Source organism: Pelmatolapia mariae, linkage group LG7, assembly GCF_036321145.2.
Source record: "Pelmatolapia mariae isolate MD_Pm_ZW linkage group LG7, Pm_UMD_F_2, whole genome shotgun sequence".
Classification (NCBI taxonomy): Eukaryota; Metazoa; Chordata; class Actinopteri; order Cichliformes; family Cichlidae; genus Pelmatolapia; species Pelmatolapia mariae.
Genome location: NC_086233.1, coordinates 4304214 through 4316103, shown reverse-complemented (window position 1 = coordinate 4316103; position 11890 = coordinate 4304214). Strand labels below are relative to the sequence as shown.

Here is an 11890-nt window from a genome sequence, read left to right as displayed (position 1 = left end):
ATCAGTCAGATTGTGCTCCCAAACATCTGGAGGTGGTTACTGCGGTCATGCCACTAATGCTGGGGTTAGGTAAACCGCAAGTCCTCACACTGCGCTCTCCTACCCCATCCCACACTTCCTCACATTCCCTTTCTGTGAACACTCCTCAAACCATCACAATCACACACACACCCCCGGGCACAACAAAATCCTCAGTGGGGAACACATCCAGCATCGCCGCTTTGGATTGTAAGAGGTGTTCAAAGTTTCGAAATGCAGCTGCAGGCAAGTCTCTGCAGCAGGAGGGGTCCAAGAGTTCGTATCTAAACAGAGACCATGCAAGTCTCTCCCACCAATAAAGAGAGAACTGCTGAGTGGGCTGAATAAAACAGAAGAAAAAAAAGAGGAGGAGAACATAGAACGTAGTGATTTGTACATCACTGAACTTCCTGGAAAGCTCCAACCGCGGGTAACGACGACCACCGTGACCACTGTGCACATATTCTTCATCTCAGGAGAGGAAAGAGGAGGGAGACTAATAGGCAAAATGGGAATAATGCAGGAAAAGAGGGCCGGAGATGGGAGTGTTGCTGGTTATTTGTACTGAGAACAGATGTTGCTGTTGGAGGGTCAAGGTGGTCAAATCATCCTGAGCATATTGATAACACTGGAGACCAACCATCAGCGCCCTGAGGCCAAAGTCAGGTGGATGAGCAGCTGAGGCAGCAAGGCCACATTCCTGTTCACATTAAAACTACATCAACATCGGATACCAAAGCAAATAAAGACCCCAGCAACAATAAAACAAGTAAACCCAAAAACTTAGCTGTCATTTTTATTATGTGAGACAAGTGAACCAGATGTTATAACATCTGCCTGAATGTCACAGGTTTCTGCTCTTACGTTCAAGATTTACTCCTTAGAAAGGAAGAGGTAGGTCATCAGTTTCAGAATGCATTTAATTTGGATTGATGCGTGCAAGCGAGGCAGCAACAGGAACTTTCACGTGTCAATACAGAGCACAATTCTTTTGGAAGAAATCTGTGAAATGTCAACCAGATCTCTCACTACAAACTCTCGCGTATATACACACATTCTCTCAAGAATATTCGGTTTCAAAAAACAAGCTTTTATTAAATTACCAAGATTTTTGCACTCATAAATGCTCTGAAGGCCCAATCCATCACACAGCTGGGGTTAGGTCTAACTCTAATTCTGTAGTATCTGGAGAGAGAAAAAGGCACTTTATAGGTGGAAAATACATCATTTTTATGTGTGTTACAACTTACAACGACTAAATTGTAACAAAAATCACATATTCTGATAACCATAGGGTAAGAGCTGCTGATGGTCTTAAAGAGTTATGTAGCAGGAAAAATGTAAAAATCATCTGCTTCAGTCTCATAAGCAGCTACAAAGACTTTTCTTACTTTTACTCTGCATTTGTCCAGTTGAAACACATTCAGATTATAACTGCAACTTGGATCTAAATCAGACTGTGTTACAGGTAATCAAGGCAAAATCTTGGTAATTTTACATTGTTCAGGAGCATTTTCTTTCAGCCATTAAAAACAAAAAAAACCAGGAGCACATCAGGTAAACCACCAGTTACACCAGTGCAGGTTTAAACAGGGACAGAAACCTTCAGGGGCAAATCTTTGATAATAAGGACCTCTGCTGATAAGAAGGGTAACTGCAAGTGCATTAACTCGACTGTCTCTGCTGTCACAAGCAGACAAATAAAGCTGAAAACAAAAAAAAACAAACAAAAAAACAAAAAAAACAGCTGGAATTTGACTTGAAATAATCAGCCTTTTGTGACAGCAAAGGAAATGTGCAAAAAGTTTCCAGACATCAGAAGCTGACTAATTTTAAAGACGGGCAGGTTAAAGTTTGCTGAAACTCATTAGCTCCCTCTTCAGACAAACACATTTACATGATGCACAGCAACAATAAACCAGCCCACAGAGGGGGCACTCGAGATTAAAATAATGTGGCTCAGCACTGGAATGAACTGTTTCTGCATTCCCGGCAGCCTGTGATCGGAATTACACCAGCTTAACGAAAGCAATCAGCAACAAGTCAGAGCAGTCACACCGAAACAGCTGATGGTCTTCAGCTGCTTTTTAGGAAGAAGAGCTTCACGTTGGCATTTTTGGTCCTGCACCACGTCTTCCACACACTCTTACCCATTTACTGCATTCATACACTGATCTCATGTGTTCATCTGTGCAATTCTCTAGCAAAAGACTTGATGTGTCTTCAGTTTAAGTTAGTAATCGACTCTAATAAATACAACCGAATTCAAGGAACGACTGAGTACAAAATACAGTACAGTAACCATCTGCTTTCTACAGTGGAGGAAATATGCTGGTAATCTGATGCTGAGAAGAAAGGCAAAATAATGTACAAACTCTTTAAAAAAAAGGGATAATATTTACACAATACAAATAAAAACTGCAATTTCTTTAGCTGTAAAATTACATTTTGACATATTAAGAAGAGCGACAATATTTCTGGGATTGAAACCAAACCTATTCTGCATTTATATTGAGGAGCGAGAGAATAGTTTTAGAGTAAAATCTGCAAATGTAATGTTCATAGAATAGAGCTAATATGAGGGAGAAAGTGTCTTTCCCAGTCAAAGGTGAATAATTTCAGAATGAAGCAGTCATATTTTAGGACGTTACCAGAGTCGATATTTTCTTACCTTCATTTCTTTGAATTTAGTGCTGACAGCTCCCCCCCCCCCTATTGATTTCTATTTCTTAAGAATAAAACTTTTAAATCAATTTAAAACATTTTGCCTTTATTCTCTAATCGTCACCACTACACGCCGTCTTCTGGTATTAGGCCTCATTGCACACATCTCATGGTGTAGTCGTAGCTACAACGTATGCATATCCGCTCATGGGCGTTACAAATGTTTCCAGCAGATTTTCAATCACAGAATTAACATTAAGCTTTGAGAAAACTGGACAAACTTAAGAAAACTGTGTTGTGGGCGATTGCCTTGTCAGGATTTGGACAGCGTTTAAACTGGAACAGCAGCTTTCTGTTAAAGAGTTGGAAACTACTTTTCTATCAAATCTCAGCTTTTATCTGCTTCTGTTAGCAACAAGTTTGTTCTTCTGAGTCTTCAGTTCTTTTAAACAATAATAATAATAAAAATGCGACGTAAAAGCAATATTTAGCTCCTTTATAGATTTTACCAGCTGATAAATGTAAGAACTTCATGTACTGTCACGCGTTTGACTACCACAGCCAGCTGTCTAGATGCTGAACACAATAGCAGGACTGTTCCAGGATAGCAGTCAGCTCTCCGTAACTTTTCTCTCTCCATGTAGGGAGGAGCCTCTCGTTGTTTAGAGCCTGAAGCTTCGGCGTCCCCTCCCGGAGGACGTGGTACAGGCAGGGCCAGCGGCTCTGGATGCGCGTCCTGGTCCTGCGGTCCAGTGTGACACGCAGGACAATCTTCTTGGCTCGAAGTTCACGCAGGGCTGGCAGCTTAAGGCAGGAGAAGACCAAGCCTCTGCTTGGAGACACGTCCAAAAACTCCAGAGACTGAGACTCCAGGGTGTAGGAGATGCCGAGGTTCCTCAGTGGCACCAAGATGTTTAACGTCAGAGATTTGAGGTTAGGCAGGGATTTGATGAGCATCTGCAGCGTTGAGGGAGTCACGCATTTAAAGACCCAGAAATATTTGAGCTCGAGGACTCGGAGCTGCTGGAACTGCGTGAGCAACGACACGGACAAATCCGACCAGTCAAAATGTAGGCGCATCTTGGAGATGCGTGGGCAGTTCTGGGTCAGCTTGCTCAGCAGCTCCTGAAAGCGGGTCACCTGACAAATCAAAGACAAAAGAAAAGAAAACAAGTGACACATTAGCGTTGCCGGTCATGGATGCTTGCATTCATATTTGCCTCACTTGCAGGGGGAACTTGATCAGAACCAGTTATGCAAATGAGTTAGCCGGTGCTTCTCAGAAAACACCTCTACTCCTGTTCTTCTTACGATAGGGTTTAAATCTACCTCTCCCCATAGATTCATACTCACTCACTATGAAATACATGTAAAAGTGGACTGGTACTCCAAATGTAAAACATATTAGGTATGAACAAAACTTCATCTCAGTGTTGCACCATGTGGGACAGCAGATGCTATATTTGAGCTTCAGACCTTAAAAAGGTTCAAAACCATCTGAATGCTGATGTCATCACACCCTTTAAAAAAATTCAAGCATAAATTCAAACTGAGTAAAAATCTTTAAGAAAATAAAACATCTACAGTTACACGGACCACACGATACACAACATAAGAATGCATTAATCCTGTAACAGCTGCAAGGTTAAATAACTAAGCCATATTTGTATATGTACTTGCAAAGCGGTTAAAGGTGCTGGGTGTTAATCTGAGCTGCAAGAAGGAATGTGGAGGGATTACACTGTGGAGGAATGTTTCTGTTACCTGGATTATTCATCTGCTTGTCGTGGAATGCATCCAAACTTGAACTCAGTTCATTCTGAATCAACACATTGGTTGGATTCCTTCATCAGCTGACGCAGAGCTCATCCAAACGGCTGCAGCCATTACGAACAGTTACGGATAAATACGGGTAACCTACACGCTTCTGACTCTGTTTTATTGCCTGCTACTGTTTGCTATATGTAGGTAATAAAGAAAAATCCAAAACCCTCAATAAGACTGTATGATGCACTACGATCATGAGGACCCAGGTAAAGGGTACCACCTTTCCAAACTTCTTGTGTTGAGCTCTTTTCTACCTTCTAGTATAAATCTAGTGAACGACTGTAGTGACATGAGGTGTGTAGCTTGTACACTGTGACTCTTGGTGAAATTGCTGCAGTTGTTAATGCATGTAACGTCTGTGAATATAATGTCTTTTTTTGTTCACCTGACAGCTGCCACAAATAGAATTTCCAAAAAGACAATAAACACTAACTGAAGCACCCTCTGCATCACTTACTGGACTGGCTCCTTATTGCATCACATTTAGGTTTTGATTTATGGAGTCGTTTTTATTTATTTATTTAAATTGAATTTGGCTCCTTTTTTCCATCTTTCTGCTTTTGTATTGGCGAGTTAGGATGTTTCCCATATTTTAATGATAAAAACTTTAATGAACTTCAGTCTTTTAAAAAGGCACAAAGATAATGGCCTCGCTTGGGAAAAAATGACTAAAATGAATACTGGATAAATGGGCGTCGACACAGGAACTACCTTATCACATATCAATCAGCAGTATCCTGTGCTCTAATTGGTAGTCACCTTGAAGTTGATCCTTGTTGAAGTTATTTCATCCACTGAGGCTTGAAATCACTGAATATCACTAACTTTCTACGTGAAAACAACACTGCAAACTTCTTTCAGTAGAAACCCCAAAATAGGCGAAGCTGTTTGAGGACCCATTTAGAACCACGTGAAAAGATTTGAGTTATGCAGAGTTAAACAGAAATATTTATCTGTTATGGACCATGTAGTTATTTGTTTTTTGAATTAAAGTCAGATGGGACTCTGTGGCTTTTTAGGTGGGATGTGCACTGACATGTGCAATAGGAGGAGTTGTTTTGGGGTATTTACTTGTTTCCTGTTGCTGGATGGCCTCTGTTAACATTTTACTGCTAAAAATAAGGACTTCATGCTCTCCTGTACATCATATAATCGTGGGTTTGTGCTCAGACCTCCAGAGAGCAACAATATGCCTGATTCTTTTTCTCTTGTTCTCTTTTATTCTACAGCACAAAAAAGCACAAAATGAAGAAAAAATGACTACTCATACCTGATATACTGTTTTTCTTTCTAGTTTGATATAAAGCAAACTACCTGAACTAATGTGTAAGGTGGCAGTTCTTAGAAAGTAAAACCAGTAGAAACAAATTACCTTGTCCATTTTGGTAATGTTATCCTGGTGTGAACTGGGGCTGGAGTGGACCCTGAGGTCGAGCGGCTCTAAAAGAGTAAAAGTCCAGTTAAGGTCGAGGTGGCTGAGGTCTCTGCAGTGGACATTGTCCAGTAGGTGGCTCAGCAGCTCGCCCCATTTGTTGCAGCGATCCCCCAGGTCGAAGCTGGCCCTCAGCGTGAGCAGGCTGGCCCGGCGGGAGATGAGGTGGTAGGTGTAGTGCTGGACCCAGGATTTCCACCTCTCGAACTCCCGGTTGGAGACGAGCAGCCCCTCCTGACCGAGGTGGAAGCCGACACGACGGGAGTAGTCGGCCACCCGCCACAGCTTCCACGAGCGGACGAGGCAGCTCCAGCTCGCGCAAACCAGGGCGCAGCTACACTTATCCACCTCGTTCAGAAAGGACAGGACGTGCAGCTGGCACTCCACCGGCAGCAAGTTGAAGGGGAAGTAGTCATCCGCTGCTTTCCGCCGGCTGCTTACTGGGACGAGGGTTCTTTTTCGTGGTGACATGATGAACGGTGAAGAAATAATATTCGTGGTCATTGGTGGGGGTCAGAATTTCCACCAGGTGGTTTTGGAGTCAGACTTTGCCATAAACATTGTTGCATCAGTGCCTTAAAGATAAAAACATGAAGCAGAAACAAATAAGATTTTTTTTCCAAGTTGCTGATGATAACATGCAGAATAAAATAATCTCTGCAGTTGTTCAGGAGCCAGTGTGTGTGATTTTTATACTAAACTATGTGTCTTGTACGCATCATTTAAACTCATCATCAACGCCAATATTCACGTTTATATTCTCGCTGAATTCCTTAAATTCAGAGTGTTAGTAAGAGTTTTTACATTTAAGACCATGGAAACATCCTCAGCTTTAGTCTTTGCCAGTCTGGTAAAACTTGACAACGCAGCCTGCCTGATGATGGTTTGTGCAGCTGTTTATTGAACCTTAGTATTCCTGAAAGACTGTGGCTTAACTGCCTTCACCAAGTATGTGAATACCTTGCTGATTTTCCTAAATCTCACATAAATCTGCCGTGGGTTCCCTTGGAAAGAACAGACTCTAAAGCCTTCTCAGTGTTACAGAATCTTATGGACAACATAGATTAAGACAGCGGCTGTGTCCCAAAACGTGGGCCGCATCCTGCAAATCTGAAGGACCCGGCCCACGTAGACTGCGCAGGCCGGGTCCTCCGAAGACCGAGAGGGCCAGAAGTGCGAGGCTGTGAAATGGGACAGTCTAGCCTTCAGATTTGCGTCACCGCTGTCTGGGTGGAGTTTAATAAACTCGGCCGTCTGCTCCTTGCTATCTAAAATATAACGGGACACTGGCGTAAATTCTCGACCGTCTCACACTTCTGTTTAATCAGTTTTCTGTTTGACGTTTATTCAGCTGTGTGAAAATCCTGGAGGAACCCACCCGATGGATTAATAACGTTTTATTTAATCTAATCTAATAACTTTGATCTCAGCCAAACCAATTTACTCCAGAACAAATAAAACACCAAAAAAAGCCAAACAATTACATTTTTAAGTTATCCGAGTGACTTATATATCATGTTTAACCTGACTAGTGAAAGACAGCGGGGGTCTGAAAACGATGAAGCCGGGAGCCCGCTTCTCTCGCCGGCTTGAGTGACCATTGAACCCCCCGGCTAGCTATCGAGCAGATGGGTGACAGATGTCTCTGAATACGTCGGAGCATTTTTGCAAATATGCGATGTCTTGATAAAACAAACAGATATTTGAAGTTTACACGGCTACATTCTCGCCTGAAAATATGTTAAAAGTGTATTTTGTGACCCAGAAAGATTAATAAGAGTAATATTATAACTTAGTTGCGGCCTCCGAAGGATGCAGCCTACGTTTTGGGACACAGCTATAACCTTCTCTTTGTTTTCTCTGGTCACTGCCCACAATTTTTTTTGAAATGTAACTGAAAACAGTTTTATGACACTCACTGGAGTTCATGAGCATGAAACAAGCTGCTGAAGGCCTCAGTCACCCAGGGCTACAGACCGATAAGTGACCCAGTTGGCAACCACCAAATGGTAAAGGAAAAAAGTACTGGCAGCAGCCAGTAGTACCCCTCAGCCTGTTAGTAGATATGAATTTCATAATCCTAAGTGACTTCCATCTCAAGCTATCGCATTCTCAAGATTTTCAGAAAAATTGACCTCTGACCCATGACCTTGAGGCCGATGTCCCTAAGATTCAAACTCACTGACATTTTAGTAGATACACATATGGTATCAATTTGAAAGTCCTACATTGTCATGCTCTTGACTTATCGCATTCAAAAACTTGGGTGTCCACGTCGCCTGCCCACCTGCGAGGGTCACGACATTAGGAACGTGATTTGTCCCGTACTTCAGCTAGAATGAAAATAAGGACACAAAGCTGGAGTTATTCTGTGTCTTTATGCTGTCAGCTGCCTCTTCTTCTCGCATTCTCCCCCCTCCCTCTCCTGTTGCTACTTCAATCATGAAACTGATCGATGATCAGCTGATCAGCTTTTCTCTCTTGTTTGTTTATCTCCCACTTTGCGCGAGAAAGAGGAACCCAGCAGATGTCGCGCTAAACAACAGCAGCACGTTTAAGCTTGGTAAGCTGTTGTTAGAATTTATTTAATATTAATTTCTAGTATCAGCTGATGTTTGTTGGAGCCACAGCTGTAAAAACTGCTGGTCATGATGTCAGTTTGGATATGTGGTGAGAGGGAAACATGAAAATGAAACCAGGAGATGTCCTTACTGATTCATCAGGTGATGGAGAAACAGGTTTACCTTTTAGGCGACATGAATGAGTTGAAGGGAAGTTATGAACTGTTTCTGAGAGACAAATAACACCAGGATCCTTTTCTAAGTAGCTGACAGCTGGTAACTGTGCAGGGGCGGGTCTAGCAAAGTTATGCCAGGGGGGCCAGGTAGGGCATTAACAGGGAAAGGGGGGCACAAGGAAATACTTTTCTTTCCTATTCTCATTTAAAATGTCTAGCTTTTAATAAATAATTATCTGAATCTTACAACCAAAGTGGTCATCTGATGTAAAATGTATAGAAATTGCACATATATACCAACAAGACAGTGTGCATCACTATCACAACAGCGCTTGTTTTCATTCAAAGGCTTTATGGCTTTTCCTATAATACTTTGTGGACCGGTCTCTAGTCAAAATACCCGGGCTGATTTTTTTGTCCCAGTCGAGGCCTGCAGGGAGGGTTTGGTGCACAGCTCCCAACTGGTCAGGCAATTCACATCATTACTCTGTTTCTAAGCCTGTATGACTGAGGCCTAATCAGTTTGTAACATACGAATGAAGCACTCAAAAATAATTAGCAACTTCTACACTACAAATATGTAACATTGCAGTTTTAAAAGCCCTACTGTGGATACTAATATTTTTAAACAAATATCAGGCTCATTCTTAAAGACATTTTTATACTTCAACCTGAAAACTAACAACTGAAGGACAACTTTGAGCAGAAAAAAACTTTTTAACTTTGACCGATTACTTTATACATGCGGTTTCCTTTTGCTTGCTTTTGTCAAACTGAAATTGGTCAGTGGGTCATTTCAAGTTGACTTCTGAGAAATATAAACCATTAACTGTGCCTGTGTGATGATGATGTGGGAAATTTAATAACCATGAAGTATAGAAATGTAAAACCAGGAGGAAACACCTTAAACAATAACATGTAATAGGAACATAAAGTCAACCCATTCTCTAAGTTGAAAAGAGCACTGCCAAAATATCATTTTGTCTATCATATGCATCATGCTCTTTCAGTAGTGTACAAACACAAAGTTTCAAATACTGACGTCAGTGTACTTACAAGTAATTCCTGCGAGCCAAAAGGTCAGAGGTCAGCTCTGTTATGTCTTGACAGAAAGAGGATATCCGTGTGCCACACCCACCTGCCGTTCAAGCCTCCACTTTGCTTGGTGCAGCCAATCATGAGAAAGGTGCCTTAAGGGAAAAGGAGTCCACAAATGAAATTAAAAAACTAAAAAAAAAAAAAGAGCAGAAAGACATGCGCAGAACATGTTCCCATTAATTTGTCTTTTTGCTTTAAAGTGCAACTTTATTGCCTTTCCTGTGAATTCCTGGCATGTATTTAAAAACGACACAGGTTGACCAAGGTGCTGCACATAGAGCAACAACCACGTTTTTGTAATGCTACTACTTCCACATTTAATAACTTCAGATAACGTGCAGGAGAGAAGTTACTGGATAGATCATGTGACAGCGCAACCTGAGCACAGGTGCGCTGAAAGTTCCGTTATTCGCCCACCATCACTCATACTTCGCTTCCAGCTTTTCTCAAATGCAACAGGCCAACATTTAGACTATTTCACAGTCTGCGCACTAACACTGCATCGGACATTATGCGCTTGTTTTTTGCGCGTTACGAGTGGTTACCTTTATGTCCAGCAGAAAGCCTCCTTTCCGTCCTCAGTCGTAAAGCTAATCAGCTAGAAGCCAGCAAAAAGGAGACAAAGGAAGTTAAAATTAAACCCAACCGCAGCACATAACTGAGGGTTTTCTAGATACCATTTCGTAGCCGGGCGTATTAGCAGCTCTAAAACTTCTGCGGCTAAACCAGAGTGACGGGAAACTGCCGAGAACAGCGCTGAGCAACCAGGCCGGCTAGTTAGCTAGCAAACAGCTGAGTTCTGTTGTTGTTTTGTTGTTGTGGATCGTCGACGGTGTCGTCATCAACATGCGTTCGGCTGCACGTTTTGTTTCCCATCGCTGCACGGCTGGGCGGGGCTTAATGGAAAAAAGAGAAAAGAAAGAGAAATACTGGGAAAACTAATTCGCTTTTGAACTCTCTTTAAAATATCGTATCTTCTGAATCATGAAACGTAAACAAAACAGTTACGAAGATATTTTATGAAGCATTTGAGGATCGGAGGCATTGGCTTCAGAGAAAAAACGATAACAAGCGCCCCCCGGTGGCTGGAAGTAAAAAAAAAAAGTACTGACGGGAGCCTGTGCAGTATGTGTGTGTGTGTGTGTGTGTGTGTGTGTGTGTGTGTGCCTGTTTAGACATCTTTGTGAGGACAGAAAATTGGCACGCAACTATGCTTGTGGGGACCAACAGTCACTTATAGGGACAAAAACTTTCTTAAGTATTTTTATTCATCTTTAGGCATGAAAAAATTTCTTTTGCAAGATTTTGCATTTTTCATTCAAAATATAGGAGGATTTCCAGGTGGGGCAGAAGCAGTGCTGATTCCTCTTTCTCTGAAACATCCCCAATAGTAGAGTTGTCACCTGTTTTGACGTCAGCCTGTAATTCAGTGCTTCACACTAACACAGTTCATCTCACCTTCCATTGTTCCTGAGGAGACTGACTCTGAGGAGTCCACAGTGAGAACGTTGTACACACAAAACACAAATAATAATAATAATAATAATTATAATAAAAATTATAATGATGATGATGATGAATTACTTAGATTTGTATAGCGTCTTTCAAGATACCCAAAGGCGCTTTACACATGAGTAAAAATGGACATCATAGGTTTTATTAGTGACAGCTGAGCAGTGTAACAAATATATTAAATATTTATAAGTGTAATACAGAGGTAGTCGCATTTGCATTTTAGTCAGAGTAGAAGCAGTAGGATGATACTTATGCATTAGCATGAAAATATACGTAAAGTGCCAAAAGTAAAAGTACTTTTTAGACAAAATCTACAGTTTGGTACATCCTGGGAAAGAAAGAAAGCACCGGTGAACTCAGCAATGCAGAAAAGACTTGGAGGTCCACGGCTCATCCACTGTTGGCGGATGGTCGAAGAATCATTTACATGGTGATGAGAAACCCCTTCACAACAGCCAACCTAGTGAACGAGACTGTCCAGGAGGTAGGCGTATCGATATATTTAAGTTTACCATGAAGGGAAGATTGCATGGAAGTAAATACAGAGGATTCACCGCAAGGTGCAAGTCAGCACAGCTCATTTGACAGATGAAACCAAG

At 41.7% G+C, this 11890-nt stretch overlaps 1 protein-coding gene across 2 annotated transcripts; it reads right to left on the bottom strand.

The window, feature by feature from the left end:
• Positions 1-920: 920 nt before the first annotated feature.
• si:dkey-12e7.1 (uncharacterized protein LOC557553 homolog) lies at positions 921-10591 on the bottom strand. 2 transcript variants are annotated; one of them, XM_063480468.1, is made up of 5 exons: positions 10454-10591; positions 10322-10374; positions 9735-9868; positions 5882-6516; positions 921-3822 (listed from the first exon to the last, which is right to left on the bottom strand). In XM_063480468.1, the coding sequence occupies exons 4-5, from the start codon at positions 6443-6445 to the stop codon at positions 3235-3237; spliced, it is 1152 nt and encodes a 383-aa protein (XP_063336538.1). In that variant the 5' UTR covers positions 6446-6516; positions 9735-9868; positions 10322-10374; positions 10454-10591; the 3' UTR covers positions 921-3234. The 2 variants fall into 2 exon arrangements, with proteins under 2 accessions (XP_063336538.1, XP_063336537.1); XM_063480467.1 differs by having other exon boundaries at positions 10322-10591.
• Between the last annotated feature and the right edge of the window lie 1299 nt (positions 10592-11890).